Source organism: Carcharhinus amblyrhynchos, chromosome 2 (genome assembly GCF_965287045.1).
Source record: "Carcharhinus amblyrhynchos chromosome 2, sCarAmb.v2.hapA, whole genome shotgun sequence".
Taxonomy (NCBI): domain Eukaryota; kingdom Metazoa; phylum Chordata; class Chondrichthyes; order Carcharhiniformes; family Carcharhinidae; genus Carcharhinus; species Carcharhinus amblyrhynchos.
The window spans coordinates 139,260,747-139,280,892 of NC_137325.1; the positions used below are offsets into that span (position 1 = coordinate 139,260,747).

Below are 20,146 nucleotides of genomic sequence, written 5' to 3' on the forward strand. Positions count from 1 at the left end.
TCCTTCTCCAGCCCAACCGAGTGTCACAAAAACAGAACTGTCATATCAGTCAGACAAGTGGCAGTGGCCCTGATAACCAGTCATTGCTGACAGAAAACATCCAGAATTGGAGGGGAAAAAAATACCAGTCACTGAGAAAAGGGAGAGGGGGAAAGGTAAGGAGAAGGGGGGAGAAAAATTTAAAAGCCAGCACACTCCACCCCCCCAGCACTGAAGGCATTCGATAGTTGAAGTCTGTTCTTCTTTAGTGGGATGCAGCTCAGGGGGAGGCGACGGCCTAGTGGTATTATCGCTAGACTATTAATCCAAAAACCCAGCTAATGTTCTGGGGAATCAGGGTTCAAATCCCGCCACAGCAGATAGTGGAATTTGAATTTAAAAAAAATAAATACATCTGGAATCAAGAATCTACAGATGACCGTGAAACCATTGTTGGTTGTCAGGAAAACCCATCTGGTTCATTAATGTCCTTTAGGGAAGGAAATCTGCCGTCCTTACCTGGTCTGGCCTACATGTGACCCCAGAGCCACAGCAATGTGGTTGACTCTCAAATGTCCTCGAGCAACTAGGGATGGGCAATAAATGTTGGCCAGTCAGCAACACCCATGTCCCATGAATGAACAAGAAGAAAGCCATAGAATTGTCGGATGCATTTATTCAGCCTCTTGGAGAGAGGCTGGGAGGAATCTTTCCGACATCACAGGATATTCCCAACCCAACGAAAGAAATCCCAGTGGCGTAGCCCCCTCCCTATTGGAGGTATGCGGCCAATTAAATCAATTATTTGGACAATCACCAGTAACGTCCTGGCACTGCTGATATTTTAGCCACTGTCGGGACAGGCCTTGTGTGGGCACTGCCAGGTAAACCTTGGGTGGTGTCTCAGTAAGTCTGAGAGAGGGGGCGGAATTCTTCAATGGCCTCCCCATGACCCCGAGAGGACACCGTTCCCATACTGTCTCTCACGGTACCTCTTCAATCGCTGGGGCCTGCCTGCTAGGCCACAGCACTGTACAGAAGGTCAAACCTGCCTGGCTTCTGAGAGGGCCTCAATATGGAGGCCCTTCTTCCTGCACTGCCAGCAATGACCACTTCCAATGGTGGCGCTGCTGAGCTGTCGGCCCACCGACTGGGTCTGGCAGACGTGTCGCTGTCCTCAGCTGGGCTGTAGTCCCAGTGGCAACTGCCTCTTAATTGGCTGCTGTTACAATGTCGCTCAGGGTCTCAGCACCTGCCTGCGTGGCCCTCGGCACCTGCTTTCAGTTCTGGAGGTGGGACATCGCAGCAGCTGGAAAATCCCACTCAGAGTCATTGCACCACAGCAGGAGGCCAATCAGCCCATCAAGAATATGTTGATTTTCTATACTGGAGTTTGTACAAATTACTTGACAATTTCTTTCCTCCAAACTGTGACACTGTAGTTGGCACTGCTGCCTCTCAGCTCCAGGGACCTGAGTTTGATTCCCAGCTCAGGTCATTGTGGAGTCTGCATGTTCTCCCTGTGTCTGTGTGGGTTTCCTCCGGGTGCTCTGGTTTCTTCCCAAGTCCAAAAGATGTTCCAAGTTAGGTTGATTGGCCATGCTAAATTAGATCATAAGACCACAAGGCAGAGCAAAATTAGGCCACTCGGCCCATCGAGTCTGCTCTGCCATTCAATCATGGCTGATATTTTTCTCATCCCCATTCTCCTGCCTTTTCCCCATAACCCCTGATCCTCTTATTAATCAAGCTCTGTCTTAAAGACACTCAATGACCTGGCCTCCTCTGCGACAAAGAGTTCCACAGATTCACCACTCTCTGGCTGAAGAAATTCCTCTCATCTCTGTTTTAAAGGATTGTCCCTTTAGCCTGAGGTTGTGCCCTCTGGTTCTAGTTTTTCCTTTTGGTGAAAACATCCTCTCCACGTCCACTCTATCCAGGCCTCACAGTGTCCTGTAAATTTCAATAAGATCCCCCCCCTCATCCTTCTAAACTCCAACGAGTACAGACCCAGAGTCGTCAACCATTCCTCATACAACCTTAGTGTCCCGGGATGTGTATGTTAGAGGGATTAGCAGAGTAAATACGTGGAGTTTCAGAGATAGGGCCTGGGTGGGATTGCGGTCGGCGCAGACTCGATGGATTGAACGTCCTCCTTCTGCACTGTAGGGTTTGTGTTTCAAACTAGCTCTGTCGGAAATCTCAGGACTGTGACAGGTTACTATTAGATCACAGTGTCAGTTTGCGACAGGTTACCTGATATCTTAACCTGTTGCCAACCTCCTGCCAAGCTGAAACATGAAAGAGAGTCTTGCAGAAAATAGACTGATGCAGCAAAACAAACTCCCTGTGAAATCGGAGACGCCAGGTCTGCCCCCCACCCCTCCAACAGTTCAATTGCTCACAGTCACTGGGCGTAAAGCCCTTCCTTCAAAGTTCCTCAGTTTCACGTTCCTACGCATCCGATTCTCACAGAATGATTTACCATCTGAGTTTTTTCTTAAGACAAACTGTGCATTTTAAAATAGTTCACTTAGATGACCTTCACGAGTGTCTTACCATTAAAAGAATGGAGATATCCACAAGCACTGTGTTGAGAATATCTAGCTCTCGGTTCACGTGTTTTAGGATATCAGCTTTTTTTTAAAGAATATAACTTTTTTTGATAATGACATTTTCTGCGAGTACAACTTATTTGGAATACAACTTTTTTGAGAATACCATTTATTTGAGAATACCATTTATTTGAGAATACCATTTATTTGAGAATACCATTTATTTGGGACGTAATTTATTTAGAATATAATTTATTTGGAAAATAACATTTTTGAGAATACAATTTACTTGGAATGCAACTTATTTGTAATACAATTTATTTGTAATATATCTTATTTGAGAATACGATTCATTTGGAAAATAACTTATTTGAAAATACAATTCATTTGGGACATCATTTATTTCATAGAACCCTACAGTGCAGAAAGAGGCCCTTCGGCCCATCGAGTCTGCACCAAACACAATCCCACCCAGGCCCTAGCCCCATATCCCTACATATTATACCCACTAATCCTTCTAACCTACACTTCCCTGGACACTAAGTGGCAATTTCTTAGCATGGCCAATCAACCTAACCCGCACATCTTTGGACTGTGGGAGGAAACCGGGGTACCCGGAGAAAACCCACACAGACACGAGGAGAATGTGCTAACTCCACACAGAGAGTGACCCGAGCCGGGAATTGAACCCAGGACCCTGGAGCTGTGAAGCAGCAGTGCTAACCACTGTGCTACCATGCCGCCAATATAACAGAATATAAATTTTTGAAAATATAACTTGGACTATAATTTTGAGAATATTATTTATTTGGAATATAACTTTTTGAAGAATATAACTTTTTTTGGACTACACCTATAAAGTACACAAGTAAAGCTGATTGCATAACACGTGTACGTATTTACAAACCACATTATTAAATTAACAGTGCTGAGGTCTTTTTTCAGTCTTTTATTCTCAATAAAGTTTGTTTTTGTTTAAAGACAGTGGTTAAAATTCAGTTGCCAGATTTCTCATTAAACATTAATGGTCTCTAACTGGATCTTTCCAACTGGTTAAGATGAATAGTTTGGATGTATTTAAGGGGAAGCTAAATAAATATGGGTTGAAGAAAGGGGTGGAAGGATAGTTTGGTCAGGTTCTTGTGGGGCATAGACAGTGGCATAGGCTAGTTGGGCCAACTGGGCCTGTTCCTGTGTCGTCAGTACCATACTATCGAATGTAACTGTCCTCGGGTAAATGAGATTGAGGTGCACCTCACAACTGCTTCAAAGACCAGCTGATGAGACAAATCTCCCTGGCTGACACTGACTAATGGAGGCAGGGGTGGGAGGTCGCCAACCAGAGACAGCTGGAAGACGACAGCCAGGAAGGCAAACTTTGAAACAAACAGATGTGAAGCTGCTGAAGGAAGGCTCCGGCAAGTGAAGGTATTGGCTCAGACCAGAGCCCTGCTAAGCCAGGACTCTCTGTGTCCCGAGCTGTTCCAAGAGCTTGCAGATCAAGAATCATTCTCCCGCCCTTTCAGTCACTGACCATCCTGCCGACTACCACAGCCTTCCCATCATCCTCAGCTGCACAAAATCTGTCTTCATCACCAACTGATCCAATCAGTTCGGCAGCATTCTCAAGGGTGATAAAAATCTGGAATTATTTCCCCCGAAACGTGATGGGGTCAATTGGAGCTTGATTGGTAAGATCATGAGGGGAGGTGTGGAGCAAAGGAGCTAAATGTACACGAAACAGCCATGTTCAAACCGAATGGCTATATGACCACTGTGATGTTAGTGTACCTTTAAGAGCTTTTTAAAATAGTCACACTCACAGCTTTAGATGATGTTATTGCTGGGAGGGGAAAAAAAACTGTGGGCAGGTGAAGGTGGGCAGGTCAAATGACAGGGATTTTCATTTGCACTTTCACTTTGGAGCTGCAAGTTTGGGTTTTAAGTTTTAGAAGGGACAGCAAGCTAAGAAGAGGTGTTTTCCCTCTCTCCCTGTTGTTTTGAAAGTTCTGTTGGTTTCCTGAAGGGTGAACATTTGTGGCACGGTAGCATAGTGGTTAGCACTGCTGCTTCACAGCTCCAGGGACCTGAGTTTGATTCCCGGCCTGGGTCACTGTCTGTGTGGAGTTTGCACATTCTCCTTGTGTCTGCGTGGGTTTCCTCCCACAGCCCAAAGATTGTGGGTTAGGTTGAGTGGCCATGCTAAATTGCCCCTTAGTGTTCTGAGATGTGTAGATTAGAGGGATTAGCAGGTAAATGTGTAGGGGTATGAGGTTAGGACCTGGGTGGGATTGTGGTCAGTGCAGACTCGATGGGTGAGATGGCCTCTTTCTATAATTCTATGTTGATGGGGGCTAGAACAGAATCCAGCATTTATTGCCCATCTGTAGTTGCCCAAGACAGTTGAGGGTCAATCATATTGCTGCGACTCTGGAGTCATGTCGATCAGACCAGGCAAGGACAGCAGATTTCCTTCCCTGAAGGACATTAGTGAACCAGATAGGTTTTTACGACAATGGTTTCATGGTCATCAGCAGATTCATAATTCTATTGAATTCAAATTCCATCTGCCGTGGCGGGATTTGAACTCGGGTCCCCAGAACATTAGCTGAGTTTCTGGATTAATCGTCGAATGATAATACCACAAGGCCATCACCTCCCTCAATACAAAAGATCCCATGACACTATTCATAGAAACGTAGAACATTACAGCACAGTACAGGCCCTTCAGCCCTCAGTGTTGTGCTGAGCTATGTCCAAACCCAAGATTACACTATCCCACGCCCTATCATTCTGGTGTGCTCCATGTACCTATACAATAACCGCCTGAAAGTTCCTAAAGTGTCCGACTCCACTATCACAGCAGGCAGTCCATTCCACACCCCAACCACTCTGAGTGAAGAATCTACCTTGGACATGCCTCCTATAGTTTCTACCATGAACCTTATAGTTATGTCCTTAGTAGCAGCTACATCCACCCAAGGAAATAGTCTCTGAATGTCCACTCTATCTATCCTCCTCATCATCTTATAAACTTCTATTAAGTTGCCTCTCATCCTCCTCCGCTCTACAGAGAAAAGCCCCAGCTCCCTCAATCTTTCCTCATAAGACCAACCCTCCAAACCAGGCAGCATCCTGGTAAATCTCCTCTGCACTCTCTCCAATGCTTCCACATACTTCTTATAGTGAGGTGAGCAGAACTGCACACAATATTCCAATTCAATGATGAACAGGGCTTTTGGGCAGAAATATCCCTAAATTAATATCACTATAAAAACATAATGATTTGGTCTTTAACATGTCACTGTTTGAGAGATCTGGCTGGGTGCTATTTAGCTGCTGCGTTCCCATATTAAAACAATGACTACTCTTCAGAGGTACTTCAAGCACTTGAAGACGCAAAAGCGACTCTTTCTTTTTGTTGAACTCACTCGCAGCACTGCCCACAACTGGATTGTTAAAATGGCAACCTGTCCCTCACTCAGTACCTGTGGGCAATGGCTGGCTTTGGCCCTTCTCCTTTACACCGGGGAATGTCTTCATGAAGAAAAGCCAATCCACAAGACATGGTCTCCGCAATGTGACCGAGTTCATTCCAGCTGATCACATTCCCCTTCAGATAGTCAGATAGTGAGCCCTGTGTTTGAAAGAAAAGACAAGGTCAGAGGATTCAGGTTTTTAAGTTTACTTATTGGTGACACGAGTAGGCTTACATTAACACTGCAATGAAGTGACTGTGAAAATCCCCTGGTGGCCACACTCCGGCTCCTGTTTGGGTACACTGAGGGAGAACTTAGCATAGCCAATCCACCTACCCAGCACGTCTTTCGGACTGTGGGAGGAAACCAGAGCACCCGGAGGAAACCCACGCAGACACGGGGAGAATGTGCAAACTCCCTACAGATAGTGACAGAAGGGTGGAATTGAACCTGGCTTCCTGGCGCTGTGAGGTAGCAGTTCTGGTTGTAGTTTGATGACTTTTGTTATCAGTAGATAGTTGGCAGCAGATGGCAGAAGAGGAGAGAGCAAGTCTAGAAGGGCAGCATGGTGGCACAGTGGCTAGGACTGCTGCCTCACAGCACCAGGGAGCTGGGTTCGATTCCCGGCTACTGTGTGCAGTTTCCTGTGGGTGCTCCAGTTTTCACCCACAGTCCAAAGATGTTTGGGTTAGGTGGATTGACCATGTTAAATTGCCCCTTAGTGTTAGGTAAATATATGGGGTACAGGGATAGGGCCTGGGTGGGATTTCTGTCAGTGCAGGCTCACTGGCCTGTAGTTCCCAGGCTTTCCCTGCAGCCGTTTTCAAACAAAGGCACAACATTTGCCACTCTCCAATCTTCAGGCACCTCACCCGTGACTATTGATGATTCAAATATCTCTGTTAGGGGACCCTCAATTTCCTACCTAGCTTCCCACAATGTCCTGGGATACACTTCATCAGGTCCCGGGGATTTATCTACCTTGACGCGCTTTAAGACTTCCAGCACCTCCTTCTCTGTTATATGTACACTCCTCAAGACATCACTATTTAATTCCCCAAGTTCCCTAACATCCATGCTTTTCTCAACAGTAAATACTGATGAGAAATATTCATTTAGGATCTCACCCATCTCTTGTGGATCCGCACATAGATGACCTTGTTGATCCTTGATTCACACCTACCAATTTGTACATTTTCACTCCCATTTTCAAATCGCCCCAATTCGCCATACCGGTAACCTCCTCCAATCCCACAGCTGCCCGAGGTGAACTGCACACCTCCGGTTTTAGCAATCACCACTTTCAGATGATCAACCAGGTTCAAATTGATGAGCTCATGACATGAAACTTGCAGGTGTGGTAAAGGGTGAGGAGAAAAGCTTTAGATTACAGGACGAGATAGATGGGCTAGTCAGATTGGCAGAACAGTGGCCAATGGAATTTAACCCTGAAAAGTGTGAGGTGATGCATTCTGGCAAGGGAATACACAATGAACAGTGGGACGCTAGGAAGTACAGAGGGACTTGAGGATGCATGTTCATAGATCCCTGAAGGCAACAGGACAGGTAGATAAGGTGGTTAAGAAGGCACACGGGATACTTCACAGAATCCCTGGAGTGCAGAAGGCAGCCATTCGGTCCATCAACTCTGCACCGACAACAATCCCACCCATGCCCTATCCCTATAACCCCACATAACCCCCCCGACACTAAGGGGCAATCCCACCCAGACCTGTTCCCCGTAACCCCAAGTATTTACCCCGCTAATCCCCCGAACCTATATATCTTGGACAAGGCGCAATTTAGTCTAGCCAATCCACCTAACCTGCACATCTTTGGAGCGTGGGAGGAAACCGGAGCACCTGGAGGAAGCCCACGCAGACACAGGGAGAACGCGCAAACTCCACACAGGCAGACACCCCGCACAGATGTGCGGGTTAGGTGGATTGGCCGTGCTAAATTGCCGCTTAGTGTCAGGGGGACGAGCTGGGGTAAATGCATGGGGATAGGGCCTGGATTGGATTGTGGTCAGTGCAGACCCGATGGGCTGAATGGCCTCCTTCTGCACTGTAGGATTCTGTGACAGTGACCCAAGCTGGGAATCGAACCCGGGTCCCTGGCACTGTGGGGCAGCGGCGCTAACCACTGCGCCACCATGACACCCCAACTTGCCTTTATTAACTGAGGCATTGAGTAGGGAGATGACGATGGAGCTGCACAAAAAGTTCATTCAGTCGCAGTTACCGCAGCACGTGCAGTTCTGGTCACCACACTGTAGGAGGGGTGGGAATTATACTAGAGAGGGTGCAGAGGGGATTCACTATGAAGAGAGACTGCTTAGGCTGGACTTGTTCTCAGAGCAGAGAAGGCTGAAAGAGGGGGAACTGACTGGAGTGCGCAAAATTATGAAGTCTAATTAGGAGTTTTGAGCAAATTAGCCATTTGTAAGTTATTTGCAAATTGCATTCAGAGATCTGAAGTCCAGGGTGCCCTCTTTTGAGCATTCTGCTTCACCGATACCTTCCCGGTGATACTGATGAGTCCAAAGCACAAGATGTCAGGCTGGGGCCTCCTCAGCGCAACACCGTCAATCAGGGCTATCGGAGAGCTGTAAAATGGCACTTACTTGGCCCAAGGGCTCTGACACCCGGCAAGTCTTAATGGAGTGGCGATAAATGCAGAGGACTACACACTAATAACATACCCAATAGTGAGAGTGACAGCAGCACCATACATTAGACCAGTGGTTCCCAAGCGTTTACATGTTACGGGCACACCTCCACACTATAAAAACAGCTCGAAGCGCACCCCCTAGTTTCTCTGAACTGCCCTCTAGCCGAAGACATTCCCCCCCGAGCCCACTTCACTTCAGGTTTGCTCCTTCCGGCACTTTCTCTGATCGGAGGCTGCTCCCTGTTTGGCACAACTGGCTTCTTCCCTTACTGGGAACTTCATTTTTAAACTTCCCCCCTGTCTGCCTCACTTTCGCCCAGGGTTCGTGCACCCTTTATTTTTGTTGAGTTTTCGCTCTTCATGGGGGCGCACAGGGCCTGTTGTCTTCATCTCGAAGTCCCGTTGGTCGTGCAGATGGGCCTGACCAGCGTAAAGAGATCTAAACTGCGCACGTGCCACTCTTTGCCAGCTGGCACATACACGGGTGGCCCAAAATTCATCAGGTGCCAACCACAGAGCCATAAATGAAGACTAGTTTTAGTCTAATTACCTGAATTTTGAATTATTTGGGAATTTATTTTTGGCACAATTGGCAAGTCAAGTTGCAGCTTTATAGACGAATCATAGAATCCACACAGTACAGAAGGGGGCCATTCGGCCTATCGCATCTGCGCCGACCACAATCCCACCCAAGCCCTATTCCCGTAAGCCCACATATTTACCCTGCTAATGCCCCGACACTAGGGTCAATTTAGCATGGCCAATTAACTTAACCCAGGAAAAGTTTAGAGATGTGTGAGGCAAGTTTTATTTTACACAGAATGTGGGTGAATGTCTGGATCACGCTGCCTGGGGAAGCGTTGGGAGCAGGTACAATAGCACATTTAAGGGGCAACTAGACAAATGCAAGAATAGGATGGCAATGGAAGGATATAGACTCTGTAAGTGCGTACGGTTTTAGTTCAGGCAGGCATGATTGGCACAGGCTTGGAGGGCCGAAGGGCCTGTTCCTGTGCTGTACTTTTCTATGTTGTTCTATGCCTAAGAGGCCAGGTTGGAAGGAACACAGATATCCTGGGAAGCTGCAAGGCCGGAGGGCATTTGGAAACTGGGATGAGAACGTTAAAAATCGAGGTGCTGCCAGACACTGAGGTGGTGAGGTGAAGCACGCCCAGTCTGATGCCCGCAATGCCCCTACCCGCTCATGAAAGGAGGAGATGAGCCAGAGCTCCATCTCGAGGTTGGATCCGCGCTTTTCCGATCCGATGTAGCGAAGCACGTTCTCATGTTTCATTCCGGGAGTGGTGTAAATGTCCCGTTCATTCTGCCAGGATAGCTTGTCCTTTCAAAATAAAGCACAGAAAACAATAAGTGCTTCGCAGAACATAAAACTAGTCAGTAATCTATTCCCGCCACAAAGCATCATAGAATCCCGACAGTGCAGGAGGCAGCCATTCGGCCCACTGAATCTACGCCAGCTCTACAACAGAGCATCATACCCAGGCCTAACCTCCCGCCCTATCCCCGTAACCCTGCACATTTCCCACGGCTAATCCCTCTAACCTACACAATTTTTTGAGACACCAAAGGGCAATTTAGCATGGCCAATCCACCTAACCTGCAAATCTTTGCAGTGTGGGAGGAAACCGGAGCAGTCGGAGGAAACTCCACGCAAACTCCACACAGTCACCCAAGGCCGGAATCGAGCCTGGCTCGATGGCACTGAGAGGCAGCAGTGCTAACCACCGGGCTCTTGTAGCTTAAACATTACCTCTCTTGGTGCTGGACCCCTGCAGCAGAGGCAGATTTCCCTGACCACACCTTCCTCGACATAGAAATATTGAAACTAGAAGCAGGAGTAGGCCATTCAGCCCTTCGAGCCGGCTCCGCCATTCATTTTGATCATGGCCGATCAACAAATTCAATATCCTGATCCCTCCCCCCACCTCACCCCCCAATATCCTTGATCCCTTTAGCCCCAAGATTTATATCTAATTTCTTCTTGAAATCAGGCAACATTTTGGCTTCAATTACTTTCTGTGGTAATGAATTCCACACATTCACCACCTTCTGGTGAAGAAATTTCTCCTCATCTTGGTTCTAAAAGGTTTACCCCTTATCCTCAAACTATGACCCCCTAGTTCTGGACTCCCCCACCATCGGGAAGATTCTTTCTGAATCTACCCTGTCTAACCCTGTTAGAATTTTATAAGTTTCTGTGAGATCCTCTCTCACTCTTCTAAACTCCAGTGAATATAATCCTAACCAACTTAGTCTCTCCTCATATGACAGACCTGCCATCCCAGAAATTAGCCTGGTAAACCTTTGCTGTACTCCCTCTATTGCAAGGCCATCCCTCCTCAGGTAAGGACACCAATATTCCAGGTGTGGCCTCACCAACACCCTATACAATTGCAGTAAACCATCTCTATTCCTATGATCAGAGGAAGCAATTTCTCAATCAATTATCCTATCCAACCCCCTCAGAACTTTATAGGCTTCAATGAAATCACCTCTCACTTCTCTAAATTCCAGCGAATTGAAGAGCAATTTACCCAGCTCCCCATTATGGGACAAACTTCTCATCCCAGGGACAAATTTAATGACCCCTCGCTGTACTGCCTCCAATACATGTATATCCTCTCTGAAATATGTGGACAAAGCTGCTGTGTTATTAAGACAACACAGCCCAAGTTTCAGTATCATTTGTTTGCTAAATTGTGGCTTACCCAAATCAATCAGGGGCTTAAAGCTTCAGAGCTTTCGTAGATAGCAGCAGTATTGTACTTAGTAATACAGAACTGAATTCCAATCAAGCAAATCACATTTAATTTACTTCCACTGGACACCTTTCTGAGCTGAAGTACATAGTGTTCCCCTAACCACTGAGAAAAGGAAACCTGAAGAAGCTCAGTCGAACCAGAACAGTGGAAAGGACCCTCCAAAAATCCTGGGTGATACAGTGGTTAGCACTGCTGCCTCACAGTGCCAGGGACCCGGGTTCGATTCCCAACTTGGGTCACTGTTTGTGTCAAGTCTGCATGTTCTCCTCGTGTCTGCCTGGGTTTCCTCCAGGTGCTCTAGTTTCCACCCACAGTCCAAAAGACATGCTGGTTAGATGCATTGCCCATGTTAAATTCTCCCTCAGTGTATCCAGTGTGGCAACTACGGGAATTTCACAGTAGCTTCATTGCAGTGTTAATGTCAGCCTACTTACGACACTAATAAATGAACTTTAAAAAAACTTCAGTACTAGTTTGGTACTGGGGACATAGGTTTAAGGTGCGTGGGGAAAAGTTTAGAGGAGATGTGTGAGGCAAGTTTTTTTTGGTGAATGTCTGGAATTTGCTGCCTGGGAACGTGGTGGGAGCAGGTATGAGTAAATGAACGGAAAGGGAATGGAAGGATATGGACCTTGTAAGCGCGTACGGTTTTAGTTAAGTCGAGCAGCATGGTTGGTGCGGGCTTGGAGGGCCAAAGGGCCTGTTCCCGTGCTGTAATTTTCTTTGTTCAGTATAAACAGCATTTGGTTTTTTGGGATTTTTTTTTCCGGGATTTGTCAAACTGCTGAACAATCTGTTAAATTTGCAGCCGTGTGGAGGTTTAGAGATTGACTGCTTTATTGGTGTTATGTCGGAACCTGGCACCATTTGTCCATCTCTCAGCAATTTGAGTGGAATTCAATCGCATTCACAATACTCCGGACCAAATTAATCTGCCCACTCAGCCCAATTTTCACTTTTTAATCAACAACCATCCACTGGTCAGCTGGAACAGCAACCCTTCTGGAAAGTCAACAGCGTGTTGGTAAATTTTAAACCCTCCCACCCAGTAATCCACACAAGCTGGTTACAAAATCCACTAAATCCTCCTCTCTCTGAAAGAATCTTCCTTTCTGTATTTATCAACTGAATGGCCAGTAGGAATATCAAATTGCTAATCCCTGTGCTAATCTGAATTCTTTGATTTGATTTATTATTGTCACATGTATTAACATACAGTGAAAAGTATTGTTTCTTGTGCGCTATACAGACAAAACATACTGTTCATAGAGAAGGAAACGAGAGAATGCAGAATGTAGTGTTACAGTCATAGCTAGGGGGTAGAGAAAGATCAACTTAATGCGAGGTAAGTCCATTCAAAAGTCTGACAGCAGCAGGGAAGTAGCAGTTCTCGAGTTGGTTGGTACGTGAGCTCAGACTTTTGTATCATTTTCCCAACAGAAGAAGATATAAGGGAGTATGTCCAGGGCACGTGGGGTCCTTGACTGCTTTTCCAAGGCATTGGGAAATGTACACAGAGTCAATGGATGGGAGGCTGGTTTGTGCAATTTCTTACAGCAAGAGAGGCAGCCACTTTTGAAAGAAAGAATCTGCATTTATGTAGCGCCTTACACAACTCCGGGATGCCCCAAAGTGCTTCAGAACCACAACCCTGGGGCCGCATCAGAAATGCATCAGAACCAATGAGGTACCGGTTACACCAGAAGCACAGGCGTTCTTGGGCCAACTGCTTTGCTGCTCTGGTGAACAGGAGATCCTTACTCACAATCAGTCTGTACATCGGACTGATTCACCGCCATACGTTAACATGAAGAGTAAACATTAACATGGCTTCCGCTCATAAGAACATAAGAAATAGGAGCAGGAGTAGGCCATCTAGCCCTTCGAGTTGCCCCGCCATTCAATAAGATCATGGCTGATCTGAAGTGGATCAGCTCCACTTTCCCGCTTTCTCCCCATAACCCTTAATTCCCTTGTCTGTCAAAAACCTATCTACCCGCATCTTAAATATATTTAGCGAGGCAGCCTCCACCACTTCAACGGGCACAAAATTCCAGAGATTCACCACCCTTTGAGTGAAGAAGTTCCTCCTCAACTCCGTTCTAAACTGCCCCCCCTTTATCTTGAGGCTGTGTCCTCTAGTCCTGCTGTCCTTTCTAAGCGGGAAGAATCTCTCTACCTCTACCCTATCCATCCCTTTCATTATCTTATACGTCTCTATAAGATCCCCCCTCATCCTTCTAAACTCCGAGTACAGACCGAGTCTACTTAGTCTCTCTTCATAGTCGAACCCCCTCATCGCCGGTATCAGCCTAGTGAACCTCCTCTGCACTCCCTCCAAGGCCAAAATATCCTTGCGCAGGTGCGGCGACCAAAACTGCACACAGTACTCCAGCTGCGGCCTCACCAGCACCCTGTACAGTTGCAGCAAGACCTCCCTGCTTTTATATTCTATGAAAGCGTTCTCGTGATAGGAATTTTATTGGTACTCAACCAAGCTGGGAACACAAGACACAGGGTCTGTCATCTTTCCCGAATAACTGCGTCTTTTTCCTATACACACTGCCCCCTCCTCTTTCGGATACGTCCATTTTATTTCAGAGATGCAGTTCCACAGTGCATGGTTGCTCTTCTGGCATTAGGGGAGGCGATGGCCTAGTGGTATTATTGCTAGACTATTAATCCAGAAACTCGGCTAATGTTCTGGGGACCAGGATTTGAATCCCACCATGGTAGATGGTGGAATTTAAGAACATAAGAAATAGGAGCAGGAGTAGGCCATCTGGCCCCTCGAGCCTGCCCCGCCATTCAATAAGATCATGGCTGATCTGTCGTGGCTCAGTTCCACTTTCCCGCCCTCTCCCCATAACCCTTAATCCCCTCTCTTATCAAAAACCCATCAACCCGCTTCTTAAAAATATTTAGCGAGGCAGCCTCCACCACTTCAACAGGCAGAGAATTCCAGATATTCACCACCCTTTGAGTGAAGAAGTTCCTCCTCAACTCCGTTCTAAACCACCTCCCCTTTATCTTGAGGCTGTGCCCCCTAGTCCTACTGTCTTTTTTGAGCGGGAAGAGTCTCTCCACCTCTATCCTATCCATCCCATTCATCATCTTATACGTCTCAATGAGATCTCCCCTCATTCTTCTAAACTCTAACGAGTACAAGCCTAGTTTATTCAGCCTCTCCTCATAGCTCAACCCCCTCAACTCCGGTATCAGCCTAGTAAACCTCCTCTGCACTCCCTCCAAGGCCAAAATATCCTTGCGTAAGTACAGCGACCAACACTGCACACAGTACTCCAGCTGCGGCCTCACCAATGCCCTATACAGCTGCAGCAAGACCTCCCTACTTTTATATTTGATATTTTATATTTTATATTTATATTTGAATTCAATTAAAAATATCTGGAATTAAGAATCTACTAATGACCATGAAACGACTGTTGGAAAAACCCACCTGGTTCACTGATATCCTTTAGGGAAGGAAATCTGTCATCCTTACCCGGTCTGGCCTACATGCGACTCCACAGCCACAGCAACCTGGTTGATTCTCAACTGCCTTCGGGCAACTAGGGATGGGCAATAAATGCTGGCCGGCCAGTGACGCCCACGTCCAACGAATGAATAAAAAAAACCTGGCCAAACAGTTGCAACTTGGTGCAAACCTGAGAGGGCTAAATTGTCTCTTAGGTGTTAGGGGGACGAGCAGGGTAAATACATGGGGTTACAGGGATAGGGCCTGGGTGAGTTGTGGTCGGTGCAGACTCGATGGGCTGAATGGCCTCCTTCTGCACAGTAGGGATTCTATAATTTGCACCAATAACGTTCAGAGTTTCCGAGTGAGCTTCACGAGAGATCGGAGACAGAACGTGGTCTCCTCTTTGATAAAGGGTCATCCGGACTCAAAACATCAGCTCTTTTCTCTCCGTACAGATGGTGCCAAGCCTGCTGAGATTTTCTAGCATTTTCTCTCATGGCCTCGTTGGGTTTTCACGGAATGGTTTGTTGCTTGAGGACACTATTAGGCTTTTGCTGCTTTGTGGCGGTCAATGCTGCACAATTGCAGGATGCAAAAGAGCCAGTGTGACCTCAAGCAGCGCTGGAATATGTTATCCAGGTCCTCGTGCTTGGGAAGACCTGTGATTCCTGAACTTCCTGGTGGACTGCGTGCCTCGTTGAGTGGATGGAGGGGGAAAGCAACATGTGACAGGAGGGACGGGAAAACAAGGGTGAGAATTCCAAAATTTAGAATTCTGACTGTCTGAGAGCCAATACAATCAGTCAGAACATTAATGACAGGGGAATGGGTCTTATTGCAAGTGAAGACGCAGGCTGCAGAGTTGCCTCAAGTTTACAGTTAAGTTTATTTATTAGTGTCACAAGTCAGCTTACATTAATACAGCAATGAAGTTACTGTGAAAATCCCCTGGTCGCCACACTCCAGCACCTGTGCGGGCACACTGAGGGAGAATTTAGCATGGCCAACGCACCTAACTTTCAGACTATGGGAGGAAACCACAGTACCCGGAAGAAACCCCACACAGACACGGGGAGAACATGCAGACTCCACACAGATAGTGACCCAAGTTGGGAATCGAACCCGGGTCCCTGACCCTGTGAGGCAACAGTGCTAACCACCGTGCCCCAGAGCGGAGAATGTGGGACAGCAGCTAGGACAGTGTTGGAATAATCAAGACAAAAGATAACTTGACGATGGGGAAATGATGGCCTCGTGGCATTATCGTTAGACTGTTAATCCAGAAACTCTGCTCACGTTCTGGAGACCCATGCTCGAATCCCATCTTGACAGATGGTGGAATTTGAATTCAATAAAAAATTCTGGAATTATGAATCTACTAACGATCATGAAACCATTGTCTGAAAAACCCATCTGGTTCATTAATGCTCTTTAGGGAAGGAAATCTGCCGTTTTTACTTGGTCTGGGCTACATGTGACTCCAGAGCCACAGCAATGTGGTTGACTTAAGAGGTATAGGTTGAGAGGCAGTGGATATAACACTGAGATGAGGAGGAATTACTTCTCACAGAGGGTGGTGAATTTGTGGAACTCGCTGCCCCACAGTGCAGTGGAGTCTGAATCATCGAATGGTTTCAAGAAGGAGATAGATATATTTTGATTTTTTTTAAAAAAGGATGGAGGAATATAGGGAGCAGGTGAGAAGGTGGATTTGAGACCAGGGAGAGATCAGATCGAATGGCGGAGAAGGCTCGAAGGGCTGAGCTTGCCTACTTTGCTCTTAATTCCTCTGTTCCTGTGACTCTCGACTGCCCTCCGAGGGCAACTAGAAATGGGCAATAAATGCTGGCCAGCCAGCGGTGCCCATGTCCCACAAATGAATAAAAAGAAGCAGAAATGAAAGTTCAATTGTATTCAAGTGGGTTCTGACAAGGGGTTTTGAACTGTATAAGAGCAAAGAACTAGGAGCAGGAGTAGGCCATCTGGCCCCTCGAGCCTGCCCCGCCATTCAATAAGATCATGGCTGATCTTTACGTGGACTCAGCTCCACTTACCCACCCCCTCACCATAACCCTTAATTCCTTTACTGTTCAAAAATTTATCTATCCTTGCTTTAAAAACATTCAATGAGGTAGCCTCACCTGCTTCACTGGGCAGGGAATTCCACAGATTCACAACCCTTTGTGTGAAGAAGTCCCTCCTCAACTCAGTCCTAAATCTGCTCCCCCTTATTTTGAGGCCATGCCCCCTAATTCTAGTTTGACCTGCCAGTGGAAACAACTTCCCTGCTTCTATCTTATCTATTTCCTTCATATTCCGATATGTTTCTATAAGATCTTCCATCATTCTTCTGAATTCCAATGAGTATAGCCCCAGTCTACTCAGTCTCTCCTCATAAGCCAACCCTCTCAACTCCAGAATCAACCTAGTGAATCTCCTCTGCATCCCCTCCAGTGCCAGTATATCCTTTCTCAAGTAAGGAGACCAAAACTATACACAGTTCTCCAGGTGTGGCCTCACCAGCACCTTATACAGCTGCAACATAACCTCGCTGTTTTTAAACTCCATCCCTCTAGCAATGAAGGACAAAATCCATTTGCCTTCTTAATTACCTGCAAACCAACTCCTTGAGATTCCGTTGCTGGATTCCGGGGAAGTGCCTGAAGATTGGAAAACGGCTAATGTTACGCCGTTGTTTAAGAAGGGTGGCAGGCAAAAAGCAGGGAATTATAGGCCGGTTAGTTTAACGTCTGTTATAGGTAAAATGTTAGAATCCGTCAAACAGGAAATAGCGAGGCATCTTGAGGGGAATTGCTTGATAGAGCAGACGCAGCACGGTTTCGTTAAGGGGAAGTCGTGTCTGACAAATTTATTGGAGTTCTATGAGGATGTGTCTAGGGCGGTGGATAGAGGAGAGCCGGTGGATGTGGTCTTTCTGGATTTTCAGAAGGCGTTTGACAAAGTACCTCACAAGAGGTTATTGCAGAAGGTCAGGGGGCATGGAGTTGGGGGTAGGGTGTTAGCGTGGATAGAGGATTGGTTGTCAAATAGGAGGCAGAGAGTGGGGGTTAATGGGTGCTATGCGGATTGGTGGTTGGTGACTAGTGGAGTGCCCCAGGGGCCGGTGCTGGGGCCTCAGCTATTTACCATTTATATAGATGATCTGGAGGAGGGAACCAAGTGTATGGTGTCAAAATTTGCTGATGACACCAAGATTGGTGGAACGGCAAATTGCGCGGAGGGTGTGGAGAGTCTGCAGAAGGATCTAGATAGGCTGGGCGAATGGGCCAGGAACTGGCAAATGGAATTTAATGTTGGCAAGTGTGAGGTGGTCCACTTTGGTAGGAATAATGGTAGGAAGGACTATTACTTACGTGGCGAAAAACTGCAGCAGGCAACGGTGCAGAGGGACCTCGGGGTCCTTGTGCATGAGTCGCAAAAACCCAGCCTGCAGGTGCAGCAGGTGGTCAGGAAGGCAAATGGGATGCTGGCCTTCATAGCGAGGGGGATTGAATATAAAAGTAGGGAGGTCTTGCTGCGGCTGTATAGGGCATTGGTGAGGCCGCAGCTGGAGTAGTGTGTGCAGTTTTGGTCGCCGTACTTACGCAAGGATATTTTGGCCTTGGAGGGAGTGCAGAGGAGGTTTACTGGGCTGATGCCGGAGTTGAGGGGGTTGAGCTATGAGGAGAGGCTGAATAAACTAGGCTTGTACCCGTTAGAGTTTAGAAGAATGAGGGGAGATCTCATTGAGACGTATAAGATGATGAATGGGATGGATAGGATAGAGGTAGAGAGACTCTTCCCGCTCAGGAAGGACAGTAGGACTAGAGGGCACAGCCTCAAGATAAAGGGGGGGCGGTTTAGAACGGAGTTGAGGAGGAACTTCTTCACTCAAAGGGTGGTGAATCTCTGGAATTCTCTGCCCGTTGAGGTGGTGGAGGCTGCCTCGCTAAATATTTTTAAGACGCGGGTTGATGGGTTTTTGATAAGCGAGGGGATTAAGAGTTATGGGGAGAGGGCGGGAATGTGGAACTGAGCCACAACAGATCAGCCATGATCTTATTGAATGGCGGGGCAGGCTCGAAAGTCTAGATGGCCTACTCCTGCTCCTATTTCTTATGTTCTTATGTTCTTGAGATTCCTGCACAAGGACACCTCTGCACAGCAGCATGCTGCAATTTTTTACCATTTAAATAACAGTCCATTTTGCTGTTGTTCCTACCAAAATGGATGATCTCACATTTACCACCATGGTACTCCAGATCCTCACCCATTCACTCAGATTATCTATATCCCTTTGCAGTCTTTCAGCATCCTCTGCAAACTTTGCTCTACCAACCATCTTAGTGTCACCCGCGAACTTTGACACACTACACTTGGTCCCCGACTCCAAATCATCTCAGTATAACTTACCTGGTGGTCAATTAAGTTAAAGGTAAAGTTGTCATAGTCCCAGACGACTATAGGCAGTTCCACCCTTTGAGGGGGAGAGCCAGCTGGTGGTGACTTAACCTGAGGATCACCACACCTCAGGCAAGGGGCCAGTTGAGAAGGAGCGGCCTTCGTGAATAACCTCAGCCGGTCCGGGAATTGAACCCACACTGTTGGCATCGCTCTGCACCCCTAACCAGCCGTCCAGTCAACTGAGCTACACTGATTAGTTAAAGGGGGTGGATGGCTATGGTGACAGCCTTTGACTTTATAACTTACGCGATGAAAGGGAAAGCACAGTGTGAAAGATTTGCCAAACTCGAAATGCTGTCATCTCCTACCTGAACAGGGAAGATTTTTACGGCCACGTAGTCATTCATTAGCCGGGCCTTCCACACACAGCCGAACCTCCCTCTGGCTTTGATCTCAAGTAACTGGAGAGGCTTCAGGCCTTCCAGGGGTGACGGAGACGGCAGGCTCGTGTCCTGGACAAATGACAATTAACCGTGAGGCTGGTCACGGGTGCACACACTCCAAGAAGAAACTTAAAATTATGACACACCAGAGAGTTTCTAACAGATCACAAATTTAGGGAACAGACAGCAGGGAGGGCTGGAGACAGAAAACAGGTGGAAGCGGGTATCTGCAGGACTAAGAGAGAAAGAGAAAAGATGAAGAAAGAGGCAGGGAAGGAAAGCAGTTATAGGACTAAGCATTCATGAAGAAGCTTGGTTCTATCACAGGGTGCACATCCCAACAGATCTT

General features: G+C 47.0%; 1 protein-coding gene across 1 annotated transcript in view; it reads right to left on the bottom strand.

Moving 5' to 3' along the window:
• Window positions 1-20,146, bottom strand: part of acvr2ba (activin A receptor type 2Ba) — a 175,316-nt gene that overhangs the window by 16,672 nt on the left and 138,498 nt on the right. The window contains exons 5-7 of the mRNA XM_080217611.1: window positions 19,723-19,866; window positions 9,885-10,028; window positions 6,023-6,171 (exon numbers count right to left, since the gene is read on the bottom strand). Of these exons, the coding sequence (XP_080073737.1) occupies window positions 6,023-6,171; window positions 9,885-10,028; window positions 19,723-19,866 (437 nt within the window). The remainder of the gene's footprint in view (window positions 1-6,022; window positions 6,172-9,884; window positions 10,029-19,722; window positions 19,867-20,146) is intronic.